This window comes from Bos indicus, chromosome 26 (genome assembly GCF_029378745.1).
Source record: "Bos indicus isolate NIAB-ARS_2022 breed Sahiwal x Tharparkar chromosome 26, NIAB-ARS_B.indTharparkar_mat_pri_1.0, whole genome shotgun sequence".
Classification (NCBI taxonomy): domain Eukaryota; kingdom Metazoa; phylum Chordata; class Mammalia; order Artiodactyla; family Bovidae; genus Bos; species Bos indicus.
The window spans coordinates 49,712,258-49,738,419 of NC_091785.1; the positions used below are offsets into that span (position 1 = coordinate 49,712,258).

Consider the following 26,162-nt stretch of genomic DNA (forward strand, 5'->3'; position numbering starts at 1 on the left):
GGGAAACAAGGGTCCCCCAGGGCGGTGAAGACACTCTTCCTGAGTCACAGAGGCTGTGAGGGTTCGGGGAGCTCAGGCCCGTCCACGGCAAGGGCCTCGTAAGGTGTCTGCACACAGTCCATGCTCAAATAAAAGGCTGTCAGCCTCCTTACAATTTTAAGGCATCTGCACAGGTGCTGGCCCCCTATTTGCTGAACCGTGGTTCCGCACAGCACATTTCAGCAGCAGCTACAGATGGTGAGGACATGTCTATGCCAGTTCCTGTCTCGGAGGCTCCTGTCCTCAAACACCGTACGTCTTCACTGGGGGTATGGATGCAGCCCTGGTCCAGAGGCTGTCTCCTGGGAGTGCTGGGGTTCTGAGCAGTGGCGCGATCCGTGTGGGCGTGACCTATGAAAGCCCCGTCCAGCGAGGGTCCATGAGACCCTCCGACCAGCCCTGTGACGGGGCAGAGGGAGTGGTGGGGGAGAAAGGAAGGGGGCAGGGGGCAGGAGCATAGGATGCTTGGTGAAGGGTATTCACCCATAACCGTCATTCCTGCCAGGGACTTCCAGGGAGCCTGTCGCCTCGCCCAGACTGCTCGTGGCCTACAGCAGCCCCAGGAAACACCAGAGAAGACCTGTAGCATCAGGGCCGAGAGCGAAGTGAAGGGTTCCTGGGAGACGTGACACTTGGTGAGACAGCTGCACGTTTACTGTGCCCAACGCAAAGAGAAGACCACGGCCGCGTGAGCCTGGAATCCGTGAAAGCTCCAAACAAAACATGGAAAGTCAAGATGAACCCAAGAGGAAGGCGGGTCATCCTGTGTCCCCGAGGACGATCCGGCTTCAACAGACCCTCCCGACGGCATGAGGGAAGCTGGCCTCACATGGTCCGAAGGCATCAAACACGGATGCGTTCAGGGCTGTGGGTCTCAGGCAGCCATGACCCTGAAAGCAAACGCATCCAAACCCACTTCCAACCACTCCTCCGCCATTCATCGCCTGGGGAAGCCACTCGCTTAGTGGGCAGCTCCTCCTTCCATCAGGAGTTTCCACAGGGAGTCCCCGGATGAGACAGCCTCCCTTGGTCCACAGGCAGAGCAGAGGCAGCTTGCAGCCTTAAACACTAAGCTACGCGTGACACCACGCCTGCAGGAAGGTGCGCGTGCGCGCACACACACACACACACCCCCGTTCTCTTCGTGTGGACACAGCCACACGTCCTGCATAGCCTTGCAGAGGCACCTGTGACCAGCCCCGGACAGCAGTGCTGGGACCTGTCACCAGAGGCTCTGCAGCCAGAGGCACCGGGTCCGTAAAGGACAGTTCATCATCCACGGAATCCACATGGACGCTGCGGCCCCTGCCCTCCCCTCCTGTCTCGACATCCGTGCCCTGACCTTCGGTGTCCAGCACAATGCTGCAGTTACGAGGTGGCATGGTCCTCCGAGGACGCCTTCTCTCTCATCCATCAACGTCCATCCATGTGCCTCTTTCTCAGGATCTCAAGGGCAGCAGTCTGCCCACAGTCACTTGCGTTCCTCCTTCTGTGATAAATGGTAGAGCCCCACCTCTGCTTCCCAAGGTGCCTCCACTCTTCCGTTTCCTGAATCAGGGGACCTTCCTGAGTGTGCATCATGGGCAAGGTCTCACAGCAATGTCTCTGATGCGTTCCCCCAACTTGCCCACATGGCACGGGAAATCTATAAGCAGGTTTGTCTATCACAGGGAATGAATGCAAATAGGCCAATTAGATCAGGAGAGAGTCAAGGTTCATTTCCAACTTAAAAAAAAAATCCCCTCTACTGAGGATAATGCGGCCTGAAATGAATACTTATTTTCCTTAAAAGAGTGAATAATATGTTGTTTCTATAAAAGGCGTTTGTGTTGATGCCAGAGGAACAAGGAAGCTACAAGTAAAACTCAAGACCAGCAGGTTATTATCACAAGGAAAAAGTCAAGACTCGATTCTCAGGGAAGCACTCACACTTCTCTACTTCCCGAGGGCAGGGCTGCCTGGGCTGATGAGGCTAGAGCTCCAGGGCCTTTGTTCAACAAACTCTCCCAAGGCTCCAGCCCTAATTCCTACTGGTGACTTTGTATTCTTTTCCTTAAAGCACACACTGCTGCTGCTGCTGCTGCTAAGTCACTCAGTCGTGTCCAACTCTGTGCGACCCCATAGACTGCAGCCCACCAGGCTCCTCCATCCATGGGATTTTCCAGGCAAGAGTACTGGAGTGGGGTGCCATTGCCTTCTCCGACAGTGATTTTGGAGCCCCCCAAAATAAAATAAATTACTGTTGCTACTTTTTCCCCATCTATTTGACATGAAGTGATGGGACAAAGTGCCATGACCTTAGTTTTTTAAATGTTGAGCTTTAAGCCAGCTTTTTCACTCTCTTCTTTCACCCTCATTGAGAGGCTCTTTAGTTCTTCTTTGCTTTCTGCAATTAGAGTGGTATCATCTGCATATATTAGGTTGTGGATATTTTTCCCAGCAATCTTGATTCCAACTTGTGATTCATCCAGCCCAGCATTTCACATGATGTACTCTGCATATAAGTTAAACAAGCTGGATGACAACATACAGCCTCGACATACTCCTTTCCCAATTTTGAACCAGTCCATCATTCCATGTCTGATTCCAACTGTTGCTTCTTGACCTGCATACTGATTTCTCAGGAGACAAGTAAGGTCTAGCTCTTTAACTGGCTTTCAGACCACAATCGTATATAATCTTTGAAAACCATGTACAGTCTAATGGGCGTTTCTTATTATGCAGCTCGACAGATAAGTGGTTCTGGGCCCTGGGCTGACCAGTCTTCTCGGTGTCTCTACCACAAAACATCCTCACAGGCAAACGGGGAGTGGAATGTGCTTTTCTAAGCTCTTTGATGGACAGTTAACAGAATCTACGATCCCTGTCAATGCTAGAGGGGAAGGATTTAGGAGCATCCACTGGGAACGAGAACCGAGAGTGCCTGCTGCCACTCCTCCATTATGAGCTGCACAGAAAGTTTGAGACAGTGAAGGTAAGAACAGAACTTTAAAAGTAAAATCAATGCACTCGAGGATGGAAAGGGAGAAACAGATCCTTTTCCCGATCAACACGTCTGTAGTTCTACAAGGCAGTCTTACATCCTTTAAAGCAAGTGAAAACCTTCAATGACTTAGATTAAGACATCTAAGAAGTCTCAGAAATTATTATGAAGAAATGATGCTCAATTGCCTACAGAGTATTCATGGACAGTGAAAACTTGAAACTCTGACTCATCAGTCAGATTTTAAAAAAATTAAAGATGACAGTTGCTAGTTTATACTATGATGAAGAAAGCTGTATTAAAATATTGTCGCAGGAGAGCACAAAACTACGCTACAATAGTGTATCAAGTACGGCAAAGCAGCAACACATTAGCAACGTCTGCAAGCAGACATGTGCTGGAGCCGTGGGTGTCTTTTTTCTTCCATCTGTATTTTGGGAATTTCCAATTTTTCTACACCTAACAAATATGAAGTATTCTTAAGCTGGGGAAAATGAAATGTATTAAAATCGGCCACTTTTGCATATAAACACCATATGTTTACACCTTTTAAATATTTTAGTTATAGGAAAAATGGATGCTTTAACTATTTTTATAAGGTCACAAATTCATGAGCATTAATTAAATTTCTTTGAAATAATACCTTGACACCGTATTGAGTAGTCATGCTAAAATACACACACAATGAGATCTTCAAGATTGTCACAAATAAATAATAAATAAGTAAATAAACCTTCCCACGCTGCCCTGTCCCCCTCGGGGACTCCAGTCACACAGCAACTGAGCACATGAGATGGGCTGAGAGTGAAAAGACACACTGGATTTTAGACAATATGAAACAGATTAATGTGACTATCTCATTAATACTTTTATACTGATTATCAATTACATGTTGAAATGACAGTGTTCTAAATATACTGGGATAGATAAATTACTAAAAGTAATGTTATGTTAATTACTAAAATTAATTTTACATTTTACATATGCTACTGGAGATCAGTGGGGAAATAACTCCAGAAAGAAGGAAGAGATGGAGCCAAAGCAAAAACAACACCCAGTTGTGGATGTGACTGGTGATGGAAGTAAAGTCCGATGCAGCAAAGAGCAATATTGCATAGGAACCTGGAAACCTAGGTCCATGAATTGAGGCGAATTGGAACTGGTCAAACAGGAGATGGCAAGAGTGAACATCAACATTTTAGGAATCAGCGAACTAAAATGGACTGGAATGGGTGACTTTAACTCAGATGACCATTATATCTACTACTATGGGCAGGAATCCCTTAGAAGAAATGGAGTAGCCATCATGATGAACAAAAAAGTCCAAAATGCAGTGCTTGGATGCAGTCTCACATTTCCAAGGCAAACCATTCAATATCACAGTAATCCAAATCTATGCCCCAACCAGTAATGCTGAGGAAGCTGAAGTCGAACGGTTTTATGAAGACCTACAAGACCTTCTAGAACTAAGATGTCCTTTTCATTATAAGGGACTGGAATGCAAAAGTAGGAAGTCAAGAAACACCTGGAGTGACAGGCAAATTTGGCCTTGGAGTACAGAATGAAGCAGGGCAAAGGCTAACAGTGTTTTGCCAAGAGAACACACTGGTCATAGCAAACACCCTCTTCCAACAACACAAGAGAAGACTCTACACATGGACATCACCAGATGGCCAACATCGAAATCAAATTGATTATATTCTTTGCAGCCAAAGATGGATAAAATCTATACAGTTAGCAAAAACAAGACCAGGAGCTGACTGTGGCTCAGATCATGAACTCCTTATTGCCAAATTCAGACTTAAATTGAAGAAAGTAGGGAAAACCACTAGACCATTCAGGTATGACCTAATCAAATCCCTCACGATTATACAGTGGAAGTGAGCTGTAGATTCAAGGTATTAGATCTAATAGACAGAGTGCCTGATGAACTATGGAAGGACGTTTGTGACTTTGTACAGAAGGCAGGGATCAAGACCATCCCCAGAAAAAGAAAGGCAAATGGTTGTTTGAGGAGGCCTTACAAATAGCTGTGAAAAGAAGAGAAGTGAAAGTCAAAGGAGAAAAGGAAAGATATACCCATTTAAATGCAGAGTTTCAAAGAACAGCAAGAAGAGATAAGAAAGGTTTCCTCAGTGATCAATGCAAAGAAATAAAGGAAAAAAAAAAAGGATGGGAAAGACTAGAGATCTCTTCAAGAAAATTAGAGATACCAAGGGAACATTTCATGCAAAGATGGGCTCGATAAAGGACAGAAATGGTATGGACCTAACAGAAGCAGAAGATATTAAGAAGACGTGGCAAGAATACACAGAAGAACTGTACAAAAAAGATCTTCACGACCCAGATAATCACGATGGTGTGATCACTCACCTGGAGCCAGACATCCTGGAATGTGAAGTCAAGTGGGCCTTAGAAAGCATCACTACGAACAAAGCTAGTGGAGGTGATGGAATTCCAGTTGAGCTATTTCAAATCCTGAAAGATGATGCTGTGAAAGCGCTGCACTCAATATGCCTGCAAATTTGGAAAACTCAGCAGTGGCCACAGGACTGGAAAAGATCAGTTTTCACTCTAATCCCAAAGAAAGGCAACGCCAAAGAATGCTTAAATTAGCGCGCAATTGCACTCATCTCACACGCTAGTAAAGTAATGCTTAAAATTCTCCAAGCAAGGCTTCAACAGTACATGAACCATGAACTTCCAAATGTTCAAGCTGGATTTAGAAAAAGCAAAGGAACCAGAGATCAAATTGCCAACATTCGTTGCATGAGCAAAAAAGCAAGAGAGTTATAGAAAAACATCTACTTCTGCTTTGTTGACTATACCAAAGCCTTTGACTGTGTGGATCACAACAAAGTGTAGAAAATTCTGAAAGAGATGGGAATACCAGACCACCTGACCTGCCTCTTGAGAAATCTGTATGCAGGTCAGAAAGCAACAGTTAGAACTGGACATGGAACAACAGAATTGTTCCAAATAGGAAAAGGAATACATCAAGGTTGCATATTGTCACCCTGCTTATTTAATTTAAATGCAGAGTATATCATGCGAAATGCAGGGCTTGTTGACCCACAAGCCAGAATCAAGATTGCTGGGAGAAGTATCAACAACCTCAGATATGCAGATAACACCACCTTTATGGCAGAAAGCAAAGAGGAACTAAAGAGCCTCTTGATAAAGGTTGAAGAAGAGAGTGAAAACGTTGGCTTAAAACTCAACATTCAAAAACTAAAGTCATGGCGTCTGGTCCCACCACTTCATGGCAAATACATGGGGAAAAAGTGAAAACAGGAACAGATTTCACCTTCTTGGGCTCCAAAATAACTGAGGGTGGTGACTGCACCCACAATATTAAAAGGCACTTGCTCCTTGGAAGAAAAGCTATGACAAACCTAGATAGCATATTGAAAAGCAGAGACACTACTTTGCCAACAAAGGTTCATCTAGTCAAAGCTATGGTTTTCCAATAGTCATGTTTGGATGTGAGAGTTGTACTATAAAGAAAGCTGAATGTCAAAGAATTGATGCTTTTGAATTGCGGTGTTGGATAAGACTCTTGAGAGTCACTTGGACTGCAAGGAGATCCAACCAGTCCATTCTAAAGGAAATCAGTCCTGAATATGCATTGGAAGGACTGATGCTGAAGCTGAAACTCCAACCCTTTGGTCACCTGATGCGAAGAACTGACTCATTTGAAAAGATCCTGATGCTGGGAATGATTGAAGGCAGGAGGAGAAGGGGGCGACAGAGGATGAGATGGTTGGATGGCATCACTGACTCTATGGACATGAGTGTGAGCAAGCTGTGGGAGTTGGTGATAGACAGGGAGGCCTGGCATGCTGCAGTCTGTTGGGTCACAAAGAGTTGGATACGACTGAGCGATTGAACTGAACTGACTGAATTTTACATCTTGTTATACTTTTTAAAGAAAAATGAGCACTGAAGAATTGCTGCTCTTGAACTGTCGTGTTGGAGAAGGCTCTTGAGAGTCCCTTGGACTGCAAGGAGATCCAACCAGTCAATCCTAAAGGGAATTAGTCCTGAATATTCTTTGGAAGGACTGATGCTGAAACTCCAATCCTTTGGCCACCTGATGCGAAGAACTGACTCATTGGAAATGACCCTGATGCTGGGAAAGATTGAAGGCAGGAGGAGAAAGGGACAACGGAGGATGAGGTGGTTGGAAGGCATCACTGACTCGATGGGCATAAGTCTGAGTAAGCTCCAGGAGCTGGTGGTGGACAGAGAAGCCTGGTGTGCTGCAGTCCATGGAGTCTTACGAAGAGTCAGTGGACATGACTGAGTGACCGAACTGAACTGAACTGATACTTTTTAAAATATGAGTACCAGAAATTTTTAGTTTCTATCTGTGGTTCTCACTGCATTTCCAATGGAGAATACTGCTTTAGAATGGGTACTGGCATCTAGAAGCTTCCAATGACAGGAAGGTAAGGTAATAATCATGCTTCGTTTAGAAACACACGGGTAACCCATGACCTGGCGTTCCCTCCATCCTTTGTTTGCGGCGTTTCAGCGCTGACGCCACAATTCAGGATCACGTCTGTTACTTACACTCGCATGTTTCGACAAAGTCATTCATTACTTTGTGAAATGTTACCAGTGGATTCAGGGGAAAAAACGATCACCAGGACATAAATTCCTAGTTCTTTAAAACAATGTGCGTCACGTTGACAAGCACAAATCTCATTTAGTTTTTTCATTATCTTGGCCATCTCTCAATTTTAGTTGGTGTCTGAATACTCTACCACTTGATCTGGGGGCACAGCCAATTTTCATACCGATGGGCCCTTGAAGTACAGTCTAGAAAAGATAAAGTGACCACGCTTGATTACTGCCAAGAAGGCACCTGCCTCCATCCCGTCTGGAGACGCATCATGTAGGGAACATCTCTGCAGAGCCGTGGGGATGGAGCTGGCATCAGAGATGCGCTGAGGATGTCAGCCATTTGTGTGGATCACTAACACTAATGCAGCGAACTCTTGAAATAACTGCACTTTACAGGTGAGAAAGCTGAGGCACAGAGAGGATAAATAACCTCCCAAAGTCACACAGCTGCGGAGTGATTCCAGGCAAGAAGCATGGAGAAGGCAATGGCAGCCCACTCCAGCATTCTTGCCTGGAGAATCCCATGGACAGAGGAGCCTGGCGGGCTACAATCTAAGGGGTCGCAGAGAGTCAGACACGACTGAGTGACTAAACAGAAACAACAAAAGCACTTATTAGAAGACAGCTTTGGATTAATGTTTCTCACATGCAAGTATTCTGATTTCTCCCAGATGGCATAATCCACCGTACTTCTTGCATTCTCTCCATCGATTTCTCAGCAGCCGGAGGAAGGTGTGAATACATTAGCTGGCTCGGGGACAGATCCCAAACTGGGCAGCACAGGCCTGAGGTGTCCATGAGGGCTTCCTGTTACCTCTAAGAGTCAAATGCCTTTTTGTCTTCTATTGAAATATCTGATTTCTGTGATAGGAAAGCAGTGTGTCTCCCCCAACTTTCCAAGTAAAACTGGGAACCTGAAAGATGATCTGTTTATCCCTTTTCCTCCAGAAATCGCTGGGCTCGGGGTGCCCCCCAGTTTGAGAGCTGAGGCCGTGGGACAGCAGTGACATCATAGTTTGACTTCCTAGTAAGTCGAGCTGAATCCTGAGTAGGTGTGGCCAGTCCGCTTCTGTTTACTCCGCCACGTCCACCCATCACTGGCATCCGGACGCACAGTCTTAGGTGAAGGCAGACCAGACGGTCCAGGACGGCTGCTCTGTGTGGACACAGTGGTCAGGGAAAGTCAGTGCTCACCTGCGCTGGACCCTGAGGCTCCCCAGGGCAGCTCCAAGGAGGAAACAAAAGACCTCTTCCTGAGGTTCTTCCAGACGTCTGACCCTGTGGCTACAAGATGGAGAAGCCCTCCTTCCCCAGACACGTTGTTGTTGCTGTTCATCGCTAAGTCATGTCCAACTCTTTGTGACCCCATGGACTGCAGCACACCAGGCTTCCCTGTCCTCCACCATCTCCCGGAGCTTGCTCAAACTCTTGTCCATCGAGTCGGTGATGCCATCCAACCACCTCATCCTCTGTCTCTCCCTTCTCCTTTTGCCTTCACGCTTTCCCAGCATCAGGGCCCCCAGATATAATGAGTGGTTAAAAACCAATCAAGCTTTGGGTTGATATCGGGCTATTTCTCTGTGGAACAGATGGCTGTGACTCCATTATGGTTCCATCAGAGTGATACAGCCAATGGGAGGCTCAAGCAGCATGTAATGTTCTCTTTTTTAACACCACAAAGAAGAAAGGAGTATTTTCATGCATTTTATGGCATTCTGTATTACATAAGTAGTACATGCTCATTGCAAATGGGAAATGAAAGAAACTACATCACTGGAAATAAAAGTGGCCCCTCATCCCAACATCCAGTAATAACCCTTACATTTTCTGATGTTTCCTTCCGTCCTTTATCAGCACGTGTGTGAATGAGGACGTGTGTGCACTGCCTCTCAAAACTGGCATCATCTGGCTCACAGAGGTTGCAATCTGCTTCTAAAAATTAATAAAACAAAAACTTTTTCTTTTGTCTGATTCATCTTCCAAATCACTTCTACTAATGGTTGAAGAGTGCTCATTTTTATTGATACGTGGTAACTGACTTAACCAGTCATTTTAGTCATGGGCAGTTGTGTTTTTTTTTCCTTTTGTTGTTATAAATTGACTACATGTTTGTTCTTTATTTAGCTTGCCATACGAGAATCACTGAGTGAAATTATATTAATTAAAAAAAACCTTCCTTGGAGCACAGCTGATTTGCACTGTTGTGTTTCTGGTGCAGTCGGGAAGATTCCCTGGAGGAGGGCGTGGCAGCTCACTCCAGTGCTCTTGCCTGGAGAATCCCATGAACAGAGGAGCCTGGCGGGCTGCAGTCCCTAGGGTCACAGAGAGCTGGACATGACTGAAGTGACTCAGCATGCACATACAGTGAAGTGAGTCAGTACAGACACACAAGGGTCTATGCTGGGCTCCCCACGTTGCTTGGTGGTGAAGACTCTGCCTGCTACTCAGGGGACATGGGCTCAGTCCCTGGGCTGGGAAGATCCTGTGGACAAGGAAAATGCAACTCATTCCAGAGTTCTGGCCTGGAGAAGTCCATGGTCTGCATAGTCCACGGGGTCACAAAGAGTCGGACAGGATTGAGTTTCACATCCAGAATTCTTGCCTGGGAAATCCCACTGACAGAGAAGCCTGGAGAACTCCAGTCCTTGGGGTCTCCAAATAGTCGGACACAATTTAGCGACTAAACAGCAACAATATCCACTCTATCTTTTAGATTCTTCGCCCAAATAGGTCGTTATAAGTGTTGAATAGAGTGCCCTGTGCTACGCATACATGCATGTGTGTGTGTTAAGTTGCTTCAGTTGTGTCCGACTCTTTGTGACCCTGTGGACTATAGCCTACAAGGCTCCTCTGTCCATGGGATTGTCCAGGCAAGAATACTGGAGTGGGTCGCCATGCCCTCCTCCAGGGGATCTTCCGACCCAGGGATCAAACCCATGTCTCTTATGTCTCCTACATTGGCAGGTGGGTTCGTTACCACTGCCGCCACCTGGGAAGCCCCCTATGCTATACAACAGGTCCAGGGTCCGTCCAGTCAAGGCTATGGTTTTTCCTGTGGTCATGTGTGGATGTGAGAGTTGGACTGTGAAGAAGGCTGAGCCCCGAAGAATTGATGCTTTTGAACTGTGGTGTTGGAGAAGACTCTTGAGAGTCCCTTGGACTGCAAGGAGATGCAACCAGTCCATTCTGAAGGAGATCAGCCCTGGGATTTCTTTGGAAGGAATGATGCTAAAGCTGAAACTCCAGTCCTTAGGCCACCTCATGCGAAGAGTTGACTCATTGGAAAAGACTCTGATGCTGGGAGGGGTTGGGGGCAGGAGGAGGAGGGGATGACAGAGGATGAGATGGCTGGATGGCATCGCTGACTCGATGGACGTGAGTCTGAGTGAACTCCGGGAGCTGGTGATGGACAGGGAGGCCTGGAGTGCTGCGATTCATGGGGTCGCAAAGAGTCGGACACGACTGAGCGACTGAACTGAACTGAACTGAATTATTTATTTTATATATAGTAATGGCACCCCACTCCAGTACTCTTGCCTGGAAAATCCCATGGACAGAGGAGCCTGGTGGGCTGCAGTCCATGGGGTCGCTAAGAGTTGGACACGACTGAGCGACTTCACTTTCACTTTTCACTTTCATGCATTGGAGAAGGAAATTGCAACCCACTCCAGCGTTCTTGCCTGGAGAATCCCAGGGACGGGGAGCCTAGTGGGCTGCCGTCTATGGGGTCGCACAGAGTCGGACACGACGGAAGTGACTTAGCAGCAGCAGCAGCATCAGTGTGTGTATGCCAATCCCAATCTCCCAATTTGTCTCTCCCTCCTTTATCCTGGTAACCGTGATTTTGTGTTCTCTACTCTGACTCCACTTCTGCTTCATAAAGAAGTTCGTTTGTACCCTTCCCTTAGAGTCTGCATGTAAGCGGTGTCGTGTGGTATCTGTCTTTCTGTGTCTGGCTTACTTCTCTCAGTGTAACAGTCTCCGGGTCTACTCATGTTGCTGCACATGGTATTATTCTGTTCCTTTTTATGGTTGGGTAATAGTCCACTGTACTTATGCACCATATCCTTTTTTGCATTCCTCTGTTGATGGACATCTAGGTTTCTTCCATGTCCTGGCTATTGTAAATAACACTGCAATGAACATTGCGGTACATTGTTCTTTTTGAATTACGGTTTTCTCTGGATTTATGCCCAGGAGTGGGGCCGTTGGGTCATAGGTAGTTCTATTTTTAGTTTTTTAAGGACCCTCCATTCTGTTCTCCATCGTGGCTGGACCAATTTACATTCCCACCACCAGTGTAGGAAGGTTCCCTCTTGTCCATATGCATTGTTTATAGATTTTGACCAGTGTCAGGTGCTACCTCATTGAAGTTTTGATTTGCATTTCTCTAATAATTAGTGATGTTGAGCATCTTTTCATGTGCTTTTTGGTAATCTGTAGGTCTTCTTTAGAAAAATGTTTATTTAGATCTTCTGCCGAGTTTTGATTGGGTAATTTTTTATACTGAAGTGCATGACCTATTTGTATATTTTAGAGACTAATCCCATGTCGGTTGTTTTGTTTGCAAATATTTGCTCCCATTCTGAGAGCTATCTTTTTGCTTGATTTATGGTTTCTTTTGCTGTGCAAAAGTTCTTAAGTTTAATTAAATTCTATTTATTTAGATTTGTTTTTATTTTCATTACTCTAGGAAGTGTATCAGAAAAGATGTTGCTGTGATTTGTGTCCAAGAGTGTTCTGCCTATGTTTTAAACTAAGGCTTTAAATATTTAATCAGAAAGAGAAATCAAGGGAACAATCCCACTTACCATCGCAACAAAAAGAATAAGATGCCTAAAAGAATAAGATGCCTCGGAATAAACCTACCTGAGGAGGCTCTGTTCTTCTTTCTCAAGATTGTTTTGGGTATGTGGAGTCTTTTGCATTTCTGTACAAATTTTTAAATTTCTTCTTTTAGTTCTGTGACAAATGCCACTGGTGATTTGACATAGACTGCACTGACCCTGATCTCCATGGGTAGGATGGCCATCTGAACAATATTGATTCTTCCAGCCAAGAGCACAGCAGACCTTTCCACCTGCTTGTGTGTCTTCAGTTTCTTTCATCAGCATCTTACAGCTTTTGGAGTATGGTCTTTTCCTCTTCTTAATTCAGTCGCTCAGTCGCGTCCGACTCTCTGTGACCCCATGGTCTTCAGCACACCAGGCCCCCCTGTATCACCAACTCCCGGAGATTGCTCACACTCATGTCCATCGAGCTGGTGATGCCATCCAACCATCTCATCCTCTGTCGTCCCCTTCTCCTTCTGCCTTCAACCTTTCCTGGCATCAGGGTCATTTCCAATGAGTCAGCTCTTCACATCAGGTGGCCAAAGGACCGGAGCTTCACCTCCAGCATCAGTCCTTCAGTGAATAGATCATGGTGTATGATCATTCTAATGTATTGCTGGAGCTGGTTTGCTAGTATTTTGTTGATGATTTTTACTCTATGTTCATCAGTGATGCTGGCCTGTAATTTGTTTGTGTGTGATATCTTTGTTTGCTTTCAGCATCAGGGTAATAATGGCCCCATAGATGAGTTTGGAAATGCTCCTTCCTGTGCAAATTTTTTGGGATAGTTTCAGAAAGACAGGTGTTAGCTCTTCTCTAAGTGTTTGGTAGAATTCACTTGTGAAACCAAGTCCTGGAATTCTGTTGTTGTTGTTCAGTCCTAAGTCATGTCCGAATATCTGCAAACCCGTGAACTGCATCACGCCAGGCTTCCCTGTGCTTCACTGTTTCCTGCAGGTTCCTCACATTCATGTCCATCGAATCAGTGATGCCATCCAACCATCTCTTCCTCTGTCGTCCTCTTCTCCTCTTGCCTTCAATCTTTCCCAGCAGCAGGGTCTTTCCGATGAATCAATTCTTCACATCAAGTGGCCAAAGTATTGGACTTTCAATTTCAGCATCTGTCCTTCCAATGAACATTCAGGACTGATTTCTTTTAGGATTGACTGGTTTGATCTCCTTCTTGTCAAAGAGACTCTCGAGAGTCTTCTCCAGCACCACACTTCAAAAATATCAATTTCTTGGCCCTCAACCTTCTTTACGGTCCAACTCTCACATCCATACGCAACTACTGGAAAAACCATAGCTTTGACTAGATGGACCTCTGTTGGCAAAGTAATACCTCTGCTTTTTAATATACTGTCTAGGTTTGTCTTAGCTTTTTGTCCAAGGAGCAAGTGCCTTTAATATCATGGCTGCAGTCACCAACCTCTGTGATTTTGCAGCCCAAGAAAATGATCTGTCACTGTTTCCACGTTTCCCCCATGTATTTGCCATGAAGTGGTGGGACCAGACGCCATGACTTTAGTTTTTTGGATGTTGACTTTTAAGCCAATGTTTCACTCTCTTCTTTTACCTTCATCAAGAGGCTCTTTAGTGAAGAGCCTCTTCACTAATCCTTTTAGGATTTGAAATAGCTGAGCTAGAATTGTAGTAATGCTTCCTCTTCACTTTCTGCCATAAGGGTGGTGTCATCTGCATATCTAAGGGTGTTGATATTTCTCCCAGTAATCTTGATTCCAGCTTGTGAGTTATCCAGCCCAGCGTTTCTCATGATGTACTCTGCATTTAAGTTAAATAAGCAGGGTGACAATATGCAACCTTGACGTACTCCTTTCCCAATTTTGAACCAGTCCATTGCTCCATGTCCAGTTCTGACTGTTGCTTCTTGACCTGCATACAGGATTCTCAGGAGGCAGATAATGTAGTCTGGTATTCCTGTCTCTTTAAGAATTTTCCATTGTTTGCTGTGATCTATACAGTCAAAGGCTATAGCATAGTCAATTGAGCAGAAGTAGATTTTTTTTTTTCTGAAATTCCTTTGCTTTTTCTATGATCCAATGGATGTTGGCAATTTGATCTCTGGTTTCTCTGCCTCTCCTAAATCCAACTTGAACATCTGGAAGTTCTTGATTCACATACTGTTAATGTCTAGCTTGTAGGATTGTGAGCATAATTTTGCTAGCATGTGAAATGAGTGCAATTGTATGGTAATTTGAACATTCTTTGGCATTGCCTTTCTTTGGGATTGGAATGAAAACTGACCTTTTCCAGGCCTGGGGCCACTGATGAGTTTTCCAAGTTTGTTGGCATGTTGAGTGCAGTGCTTTGACAGCATCAACTTTTAGGATTTGAAATAGCTGAGCTAGAATTGTAGTAATGCTTCCTAAGGCCCACTTGACTTCACACTTAAGGATGTCTGTCTCTAGGTGAGTGACCATCACTGACAGTTGAGGGGGCACAAATATTAAGACACAGAGTGGGCACAAAGTTTACCCAGGTCATTAAGACTTTCTGTACAGTTCTTCTGTGTATTTTTGCCTGCTCTTCTTAATCTCTTCAGCTTCTGTTAGGTCCATACCATTTCTGTCCTTTATTGTGCCCATCTTTGCATGAAATGTTCCCTTGCTGCTGCTGCTAAGTCACTTCAGTTGTGTCTGACCCTGTGCGACCCCATAGACAGCAGCCCAGCAGGCTCCCCCGTCCCGGGGATTCTCCAGGCAAGAACACTGGAGTGGGTTGCCATTTCCTTCTCCAATGCATGAAAGTGAAAAGTGAAAGTGAAGTTGCTCAGTCATGTCCGACTCTTAGTGACCCCATGGACTGCAGCCCACCAGGCTCCTCCATCCATGGGATTTTCCAGGCAAGAGTACTGGAGTGGGGTGCCATTGCCTTCTCCAGAAATGTTCCCTTAGTACCTCCAATGTTCTTGAAGAGACCTCTAGTGTTTCCCATTCTATTGTTCTTTTTTCTATTTCCTTGCATTGTCTACTTAAGAAGCCTCCTCATCTCTCCTTGCTATTCTCCGCTCATGAGTCACCACAATAATTCTGCATTTATGATACCATGTTTTATTTTTGTCCAGTATTTTCCTTTTGCTTTTTCATATTTTCCATTACTGTGATGAAATTCTCTATTTTTCATCCATGTTGCCATCCTTTTCCATTAGACTCATAAATATATGAATCATAGTTATTTCAAAGTCCCTGACTGACAGTTTCAAAATATGTCATCTTGGGATCTGATTCTACTATTTATCTTGTCTGTTGACCATTGCTTTCATTTCCTGCTTTGTGTGTCTTGTAGGCTTTTTGTTCAAAGCCAGATGTCACGTATTTTCTCAGGTGGCGCTAGTGGTAAAGAACCTGCCAGCAATGCAGCAGAGACTCGGGTTTGATCCCTGGATTGGAAAGGTCCCCGGAGGAGGGTGTGGGAACCCACTCCAGTATTCTTGCCTGGAGAATCCCATGGACAGAGGAGCCTGGCGGGCCATGGTCCATGGGGTCATGAAGAACTGGACACGACTGAGTGAATCAGCACGCAGATGTCATGAGCAGAACAGCAGAGAATGAAGTAAATAGGATCCCCCTGGAAATGGGCACGGCTGTCCTCTGCCAGGGCGTTAGTGAACGAGTGTGTCGCTGGGAGTTGACCTGCTTGAGTGTTTCTGCCACAATCGCCTGCCACGCCCACAGGCCCCTTAACAACGTCTTTTTCTTAGAGTGAGTTCTGGGGTGTCTACATCTTAATATTTGTGCCTCCTCAACTTTCATTGATCCCCATATTCCTGCACGACACAAAAGCCACTCTCTGTGCCCGCCCTGCTCCAGGGGCAGATGGCTGCTGCTTTCACTTATATGTGAAAGGTTGGCTAAAGGGCAGGAGTCCTTGGCCGGGGTCAGTCTTGGATAACCTTGTTATCTGGCTTCCAATGCAGAGAGTTTCCTAGTATTTCAGCTTCTTTTATTCTATTTGAGGGATTTTTAAATACTTTGTATCCTCACATTTCTCACTTCTCCTCTTCCCAATTTTACCAACATAACTTGAGGTTATGTATTGAGATTATAGTTATTTTTCTCAGCTTTAGTTAGGGGAGAAAAAACTTCTCAGAATTTTTCACTCACTTCTTAACCAAATTAACAAATATTTACATATATTCTAAATGATTGAAAAAAATTATTGACAATTACAGATATTTTGGAACCTGTCACCACCCCATTTTTAGCTGTTGCTTTAGGTTAATTTGTCAGTTAGAGGAAACTTAAGAGAAAAAAATAAATTTTTATGATATAAAGTTTTCCCAAATTTTCATACTCTATAAAAATTCTAAAGGGATAGCATTGTCATGATTTGAAAATTAGAGGAAACAGAGAGTTAACCTGTTTTTTCCCTAAATCTTACTGTTAATTGCTTGACAAAATAGAATGAGTAGGAACAGATTCCAAATCACCATGTAAAATGTGAATAAACAAAACCAGACAGAACATACAAGGCAGAGCAGAAGAATGAAGACAGGCTAGAATGAAGCGATAACAAAAGACCACGAGAAACAGGAACATACAAGGCAGAGCAGAAGAACGAAGACAGGCTAGAATGAAGCAATAACAAAAGACCACGAGAAACAGGAACAATAACGTGACAGAGAAAATACAAAATCAGGAAGTCAAATATAAGTATGTTGACGTATAATATCGGAGAAGGCAATGGCACCCCACTCCAGTACTCTTGCCTGGAAAATCCCATGGACAGAGGAGCCTGGTGGGCTTCAGTCCATGGGGTCGCACAGAGTCGGAGACGACCAAAGCAACTTAGCAGCAGCACAAGTATAATATAAGTATCCACCTTTAAAAAGCAAAAGCAGAAATTGTGCCCTTAAACAACAGACCTAAACTTAAAACAATTGCAACCGATTTGAATTGCTATAACGGCAGAAAACAGCATGATAGTTTAAAGCAACTTTCCTCCAACTAAAAAATAAATTAGAAAGGTAAGGAAAACACTGATGAGCAAGATAACCTAGAAACGTGGAATGGCAGCAACATTAATGTGAGACGAAGTAGAGCTTGAGGCGAGAACATTAGAAGAGAAGAAGGCGACCCATCAGTGGCTCGAGGATGTCTCTTCCTTGCTGACACGTATGGATGACTTCTTGTTGGGCATTTATTTTTTTGATCACAAACTTTTCCCCTCCTAACTCCCTAAGGCTTTCCCCACCAGGAGGTCACATCTCACGCTGCACCCTGATCTGAAGCTGTGTCCTGCAGGCAGCGGCTCTCCACTCATACGCTTCAGTGAGACACAGGGAGCCAGGCCCCCAGTTTGGCCACACTAACACATCTGCCGCGTTAGATTCGTGTTTAAAGGAGTTCAAATCAATATTGATGTGCCATTTGCCTTCTACCTCACACATCACCTTGTCATGACCCCACCTCTGTTTGCTGTCGTAGCTAAGCGTGAAGAAGCCTTTCATGCCATCTTCTGCCACCTGATCCAGACCCCCTTTCCGTGCGACTTCATGCCTCTGCCAGCTCCCTGTTGATTTTTCTTTTATTGCTTTGCTACACCATTCTTTTCTTCTTATTAAGCTAAACCAAGCACTGATTTATACAAAATGTTTACAAGTTCCTGTGCAGAAGCCTTTTCCCAGATCTGCCTTCCTTCTGTATGTTTTGAGTAAATGCATCTTTCTTGAAGCAGAGTAGTTTCCGGGGCTCCACCACATCTCCCATTTTCTCTCCCTCTCTCTAGTCTTCTTTGAAAGTCACAGTCAGTATTTTTTCCCCAGCAAGATATTGGTAGAATCAGGCTCTTTGATCTCAAGCCGAAGGGCAATGCGATACAGACAACTTTTAGGCAAATCTCCAGTTTCCAGCAGAGTGTCATGTCTTGTGTCTTTACTGCGCAGAAGCTGAGTTTATCATTCTCCAGCTTGATATGCTGAGTCTGAGTTGGTGTATTTCTGAATGGCTTGAAAGACTCTGAAGTCCTATTTTTAGACATGAAGAGCAGAAACTCTTCGGAAAGGACCATTTCCATGCTGGTCCTGCTCCCATCTCCAGCTGTGATAAACCTCACATCCTCAGAAGCGATGCAAGTCCATTCCTCCCTGGGATGAAGAGGGCCCCGGTGCTGCATGGGAGAAGGGAGATGCTGGCAGCAGAGACACAGGATGAGGCCGCCCCCCAAGCGCAGAGACCTTCAGAAAGAAGGGCATGCCTGTGCCGGCCCCGGGCAACCTCACCCTCCTGCATCAACCTCTGAGGCCTAGAGTGCTTCCCAGTGCAGTCCATTCACACCGTGATGAGGGATTATCCCTTAAAAAGCCACTAACCCATTCACTGGAGACTTTGGTTTCTAATAGAGTTGGAGCATTGCATACATTGGTACGCTGGCACACTGGCATTTATTTTTCAGTAAGGACGTGCTGCCTTCTCTTTGTCTGCTCTGCTTCCTGAGGATGGATTCACACTTGCCTGGAGAAACCACGGCTCCAGAGCTGAGGAAGGGTAGAAAACCCCGACACCCTGGAGAGGGCCCAGGACTCAGCAAGTCCTGCCCAATACTAGGATTCCTCTTGCAAGGAGAGGCCCCGAGCTGGGCCACCACTGCCCCCACGCCACTGCTCCCCTCCCAAGGCTTCTCACCCGATGAAACGTTTGCTAGGGGTTTATGTGACGCTGCCTGCTCCACTCCTGTGCTGGCTCTCCCACCTCTGGAGATCAAGTTCTCTGATCTCCGTGTGTTTCGGCACATCGTCACCCCGCCCCTCCTGCAGAGACCTTCCCTGATCACCTCCTGAGACTCTCTGCACATGTCTGCAGAGAGCCCCCAGGACCGCAGCACTGGGTGGTCATCTACCGACTGCACGTGCCCTGGGAGAGCGTGAGCCGTGAGGGCATCTTGCAGCGTCCATGCCTATGTCGCCGGCAGGAGAGGAGGCGCCTCCGATGAGTGCAGACGGGAACACGACTGACCTCCACTCTACGCTTCTCAGGGGCCAACGGGCTCTCTTCAGGTCTGCGTCTAACAGCAAATCACCATCTTTATTCTCAATACATCAGTTTAATATATACATAAAAATGAACTCCTTCAAAATACGCATTCAATTTTAGAGGATTTACCCCAATTTGATCAAGTTGTGCCAATATTATATAAGACCCTGTTGTGGTACAGTTACTGCTTAACCAACCACAGACCAGAAGGTGATATCAATGGGATTCTCAGAGGTCACAACATCCCTACCCACCCCAACCTCTAACTCACTTCAACAAACCACATGCTCATTCAGAAAAAGCCACTTCTGAATGTCACAGCATTTGAGCTCATGGTACATTCTGCCATTGTCAAGACTGATCATTACACAAAGGCCCTATCTTTCCAAGAAAGGAAAATGCACTGGGCCTGCTAGCCCCGTTTAAAACAAGGCAGGTCTGACTCTCTCCTGGTTCTCCTGGAGTTCTAATAGCACTTCTTTGATGAATTTAAAGTGCATTAATAAAATATATCTATGATCCTAAGGCCATTTACTCTGAACATAATTTATAAGCAGATCAACTTAAGATATCACTTATATAATATATTCATATGTTAATTACATATGAATATACTATACATTATATGATATACCTGCCTCCTGAGAAATCTGTATGCAGGTCAAGAAGCAACAGTTAGAACCAGACATGGAACAACAGACTGGTTCCAAATTGGGAAAGGAGCATGTCAAGGCTGTATATTGTCCCCCTGCTTATCTGCAGAGCACATCATGCGAAATACTGTGATGGATGAAGCACAAGCTGAAATCAAGATTGCCTTGAGAAATGTCAATAACCTCAGATATGCAGATAACACCACCATTATGGCAGAAAGTGAAGAAGAACTAAAGAGCCTCTTGATGAAAGTGAAAGAGGAGAGTGAAAAAGTTGGGTTAAAACCCAACATTCAGAAAACTAAGATCATGGCATCCGGTCCCATCACTTCAGGGCAAATAGATGGTAAACAGTGTAAACAGTGAGAGACTTTCTTGGCTCCAAAATCACTGCAGATGGTGACTGCAGCCATGAAATTAAAAGATGCTTGCTCCTTAGAAGAAAAGCTATGACCAACCTACACAGCATATTAAAAAGCAGAGACATTACTTTGCCAACAAAGGTCCATCTAGTCAAGGCTATGGTTTTTCCAGTGGTCATGTATGATGTGAATTGGACCATAAAGAAAGCTGAGCACTGAAGAATTGAGGCTTTTGAACTGTGGTGTTGGAGAAGACTCTTGAGAGTCCCTTGGGCTGCAAGGAGATCCAACCAATCATCACTCCTGAATATTCACTGGAAGGACTGATGCTGAAGCTCAAACTCCAATACTTTGGCCACCTGATGTGAAGAACTGACTCATTGGAAAAGACTCTGATGCTGGGAAAGATTGAAGGCGGGAGGAGAAGGGGATGACAGAAGATGAGATGGTTGGATGTCATCACCTACACAATGGACATGAGTTTGAACAAACTCTGGGAGTTGGTGATAGACAGGGAAGCCTGGCATGCTGCAGTCCTTGGGGTCATAAAGAGTTGGACATGACTGACTGACTGAACTGAACTGATATTTATAAATGTATAAATTTATCTAATATAAAACAAAATAATAAATTTATCAATTTATATCAAGTATAAAATTTAAAACAGTAACTTTCCATAACATACCTGAAAATTTACATGTAAAATGTTTTAATGAGGCTATCTGATATTTTCTCACAAATTATAATAACATTGAAACAATAAATCTTTTAACTACCTTCCCACTTTACTTGTTCCCCTTTCTAAGTTCTCAGTCAAGCAGTCAGTAACATATAAACAATCCCCTAAATGTACTCTTTGGGGCTTCCTGGGTAGCTCAAATGGTAAAGAATCTGCCCGCAGTACAGTGGACCTAAGTCTGATCCCTGGGTCAGGAAGACCCCCTGGAGAAGGGCATGGCAACCCACTCTAGTATTCTTGCCTGGAGAATCCCATGGACAGAAATGCATTATTTGGGCTAAGGGTCATTTAACTCATGTTTTCCAGATTACTAATTTCTAAGAATTCTGAAATGTATCAAGAAATCAAAACTTCCATATATCAGTTCAGAAACTTCCATCTCAAAACAAAAGCGTTTGACTTAGTAAAATAGCTCTGATGACAGATATATTATTCCCCAAAAGATATGTAAGCCATATTACATTCTTATGGTTCATAATTCCAAAAAACAGCCCAAGAATCAAAGGAAGAGACCTGAGAAATGGAAGATGAGGTGGAGTTACTCTACAATCGACCATGTTAGTAAGAAGTGATTATTTTATTTCATCGTTTAATATAGCTTAGCCAAAAAAGTCAGGGGCTCCCAGGCAGCGCCAGTGGTAAAGAATCTGCCCGCCCACGCAGGAGACGTGGGTGTGATCCCTGCGTCAGGAAAAGCCCCTGAAGGAGGAAATGGCAACTCGCTCCGGTATTATCGCCTGGGAAACTCCATGGACAGAGGAGCCTGCTGAGCTACATGGGGTGACCGGAGTCCATGTCACCATAAGTCCATGGGGTGACAAAGAATCAGACATGACTGTATGACTGAGCACACATTACAAACGTCAGGAGGTAAAATTTACACAGATATGCTTCAAGTATGAAATATGTGCCACAAAAAGTAAGTAAAAACACCCTGTGATAGAAAAGCTATGATAATTTGCCAGAAGCTTCTTCAACTAAGTAGATATTTAGCATTCCCACAGTATGGGTTTTCTAAGAAAATTCAGGTATAATGCAAATGTCAGTATGATATTCAAGAGTGAGCCGACAGGAGGAAAGGTCACTCAAAGGTTTTGTTCGAACAATGAACTAATTTCACTATTTTTTAAACTGTATGTGCTGATTACTTTGGTGACAGCGTTGATAATGCACTGCTGCTGCTGCTGCTGCTAAGTCACATCAATCGTGTCTGACTCTGTGTGACCCCATAGACGGCAGCCTAACAGGATCCCCCGTCCCCGGGATTCTCCAGGCAAGAACACTGGAGTGGGTTGCCATTGTCTTCTCTGATAATGCACTAGGAAAGTAAAAGATCCTACTTTCAAGTCCCAAAGAGACGTCTGAAGCCCTGGATACCTGTATATTACATGCTCTCGGATCCTCTGTTGTCACCATCCAATTAGAAAGGAAATGTGACCACCTTAGTGTCAACTAAATGTATGCTCATACGACGCTTGCTCAGACCCTAGTAACTCAGTGATAGATGATGACAGGGACAGAGGCACATTGCAGTCAAGAATCACAGCTTCAGCCCGTGAGAACACACAAATGCAGTAAGGCCCCTCCACAGGCCCCTTCAGCTGCGAACTTCCAAAGATGTGGACGTGGGCGTTCACACATCCAGTCAGGTAGGTCAGCCTGTGTCGGCGTGTGCTGTCACATGCCCGCGTCCTCTGCGAGTGGCCACGCTTTTGTGGACTTTGCAGCACTGTGCTGGGTAGAGGACAGGAGCACAGTGTCTTTCTTTCAAGCCCAAGATGTCCAGAAGCAACGATAAAAGCAGTGGTGAGGCAACCGGAACGACCGTACTTTTCACGGTACTGTACTGCAAGATTAAAGATGTTTTCTTTACTTTTTCTGTTTGTTTTTTTTTAATGTATGATTTGTGTGAAAATATTACAAACCTATTACAGCACAGGGCTATATAGCCCATGGTGTTGGCTGGGTACCTAGGCTAAATTTGTTGGATTTACGAATAAATCAGCCTTATGAATGCACTCTCAGAACTGAACTTGCTCATCTGTAGGGGACTTGCTGGCATTGAGTGTTCTTTCTGACTTATTGATAAGTAGTGCCCAGAGCAAATTAGACTCATGAGGCAGAAGAAGAGGGAGGAAAACAAATACGTCTCCCAAACCAGCAATGAACTTCCCACAGGTACATGTCCTTATTGCTAAATTTTAGAGCCACACACTGAGACAATCTTGGTAGGTAGGAAATTACAAGGAAGATAATGAAATTCTGAAGTCATAAAGTATCCTGTAATGGAAGGTGTTGCAAGATAATTGTGGCATGGGTAACATTTGCTTTTGTAATATGATCATATGTTAAGGTGATTTTTAAAATCAACTTAAAAATTCATAAGATGATTTTATTCTCTTGTTACTATATAGGTTTATTATATCATCTTTCAACCGGAGATTATTTCATGGGAGTCTGTTCCAGGACAAATGTTCTCTCAGGTCACTAGACTCCAAAGATAGAACCGAATCCGTCTCCCAAGCAGCACACTTTTATAGACCATAGCCAGTATCACCCACACCCCTCCAAATCTTATGTGTGTCTGTGTCCTGTGGACCACAGAGCTGTGAACCTTTTCCTACATAAGAAACACTTTTAAAAAGAGTTGCCTGATCAATTAGGGCCCCTCTTAAGAGCTATCCACAGAGGATTTGGTCCCATTCTAAAAACAGAGCACCAAAAACGTGATTCTGTGCAAATTGTTTTAGCCATCTCTTCACCTTAAAACAGATTCCATTCTCCAAAAATACAGTGAATAATCAAACCCAAACTCAATTTCTTTATGAAAAGAAATCCTGACCACAGAAAAGGGATTATATTTTCCTGGAAGAATTATGTCATTAAATGACAGAGATAGTTTTCATACCTAGAACTAGTCTGTAGCTAAAGCTAGCAAACAAACGCAAAACCAACCGCACGCTGTCACTGCCGTTTGGGCACCAACCTGGCAGGGGCTGAGGAGCTATCAGCACTGTGGGCAGAGGCCTGGAGGCGGGAGCTGGTCTGGACAGAGACACGGCTACTTGGTTTGTCAACAGCTGAGGCTTTTGGGGCCCATGAAACAATCTTGATTCCTCAGGATATATCCACGTTGAGTCCAGAGCCAAGGAATTATTTAAAAAGATCTGTCCAAAGAGAAAGCAAGCATAACATGGAAGACCATGAAGGCTGTACAATGCTTATCCTGTCTAACACTGAATCCTGAAGATTCTATGGGTGGGACGCTTCAGAAGCACTCTTGATGCTTGGGGTTTTGGCATCAGTCACTTTCTGGGCCTGGTCTTTGGCTATTCACTTGGTCAGTTCATTCTAGCAGCCAGTTAACAGATGAGCGAGTCGCCTCAGGAGGCGAGCAGCATGTGGGGGAACAAGCCACATACTGCTTTCCCTTGGTTTTCAAGTAAACAAAGTGTGGCCAGTATACGTGAATTCAAAAGTCAGGATAAACCATGAGAAAGATGAGCACTCAAAGTGGTAGTGGCAAGGAAAATGCTTTTCAAATGTATTTTCGAGTTATATAATGTTTAAGGCTAAATTCTGATCAATGGGTACAAATTTAAAAACCGAAAAATTCAAAAGGTAGATTCTGATTCAGAAGTAGAACTTTTCTGTTTTTCCGTGGAATCCAAATATTTTAAGCTAAAACAAAATCCCCCACCATCACCATCTACTGGTGCTTTTGAACAGGCCAGTCTTATTCTGAAAAGGTTTCTCTCTAGAGCTAATGGTGGATCTACTGCAATAAGAAACTAGAAATATACCATAGTTTTTGTCGTAGGAATACCCAACAACTTAGTAACAAGTAGCCCATCTGTCTAATCAAACCAACTGAATTTTTACCTTACAGTTAGGGATCCTTTTGTCTATCCAGCTTTTCCCAACAGGAAGTGGAAGAGCAGATGTGCAGACATGTGGGAAAATGGGCACCAGTTCCACAGAGGAAGAGGGGGAAAGTCCAATCGATGGGGAATGACCACCAAACAGCCACTGGAACCCAAGGAAAGAGAAGGGCATGCTCATTAGCCTGTATCAGTCGACTCTACTTCCTACCAAAAGATGCTGGGGTAGCTGCTTTAAAAGGGAATTTTAAAATGCATGTATTTGGTTATGAGAAAAATTTCCTCTTTCCAGTCCCCAAACCCCACAAATATTCAAAAATTCTAAAAATTTATAAAAGTTTCTGTATCTGAATCATCACAATGCATTGACAACACCGCATCCTTTAACATTAGGAAAGAACTTCTAAAGCACAAAACCACAAGAGCATGGTAAGAAATGAATTTCTGCCCTGAGAACAAGACAAACCACAGTGGAAAGGGGACATGCTGGGTATTCCTTTTATAGTTCTTGAATTTTCTTCATAAGCAAGCAGAGAGCTATATTTTATTATATTCTTTTCCATACAACATCTCATATTAGTTATACCCATCACCTTAAAAGCAGGGACTGGCAATATTTTCAAAATAAGAGGTTAAGATTCAAAGTTTTCCAAGGTCCACAAATGCAAATAGATTCCAAGGCAAAGAAAATGTGAGTGAGATCATCACGTAACTCAAAGTCCCGAGGCACAGAATAAGGCAGCAAACGTTGAAAGGGGACAGACGGTTTAGGAGAAAGTCTCTCTAATTTACTTAACTGAATCGTTATCAGTGGAGAATAGGTTCATTGTTCAATGATATGGAATGCTTCAATATGCATTTGTTTTAAAATCATAAAACCATTTTTGAATTTCCTGTTATGTGAAAATGTTCTTCTAAGATAAATACTGTTTTTAACAGAAAATATGCAGCACACAATATTTTAAAGATTAATATTGTTTGGGAGAGGTTTTGTGTTTTAAATTTACACAAGAAAAAAAATGCAGTTTTCTATACAGGAAAAAAAAAATTGT

General features: G+C 44.1%; 1 protein-coding gene across 1 annotated transcript in view; it reads right to left on the minus strand.

Moving 5' to 3' along the window:
* Nucleotides 1-25,330, minus strand: part of TCERG1L (transcription elongation regulator 1 like) — a 195,890-nt gene extending 170,560 nt beyond the window's left edge. Inside the window, exons 1-2 of the mRNA XM_070780406.1 lie at nucleotides 25,112-25,330; nucleotides 24,216-24,396 (exon numbers count right to left, since the gene is read on the minus strand). Of these exons, the coding sequence (XP_070636507.1) occupies nucleotides 24,216-24,396; nucleotides 25,112-25,291 (361 nt within the window). The 5' untranslated portion in view covers nucleotides 25,292-25,330. The remainder of the gene's footprint in view (nucleotides 1-24,215; nucleotides 24,397-25,111) is intronic.
* Nucleotides 25,331-26,162: the final 832 nt, after the last annotated feature.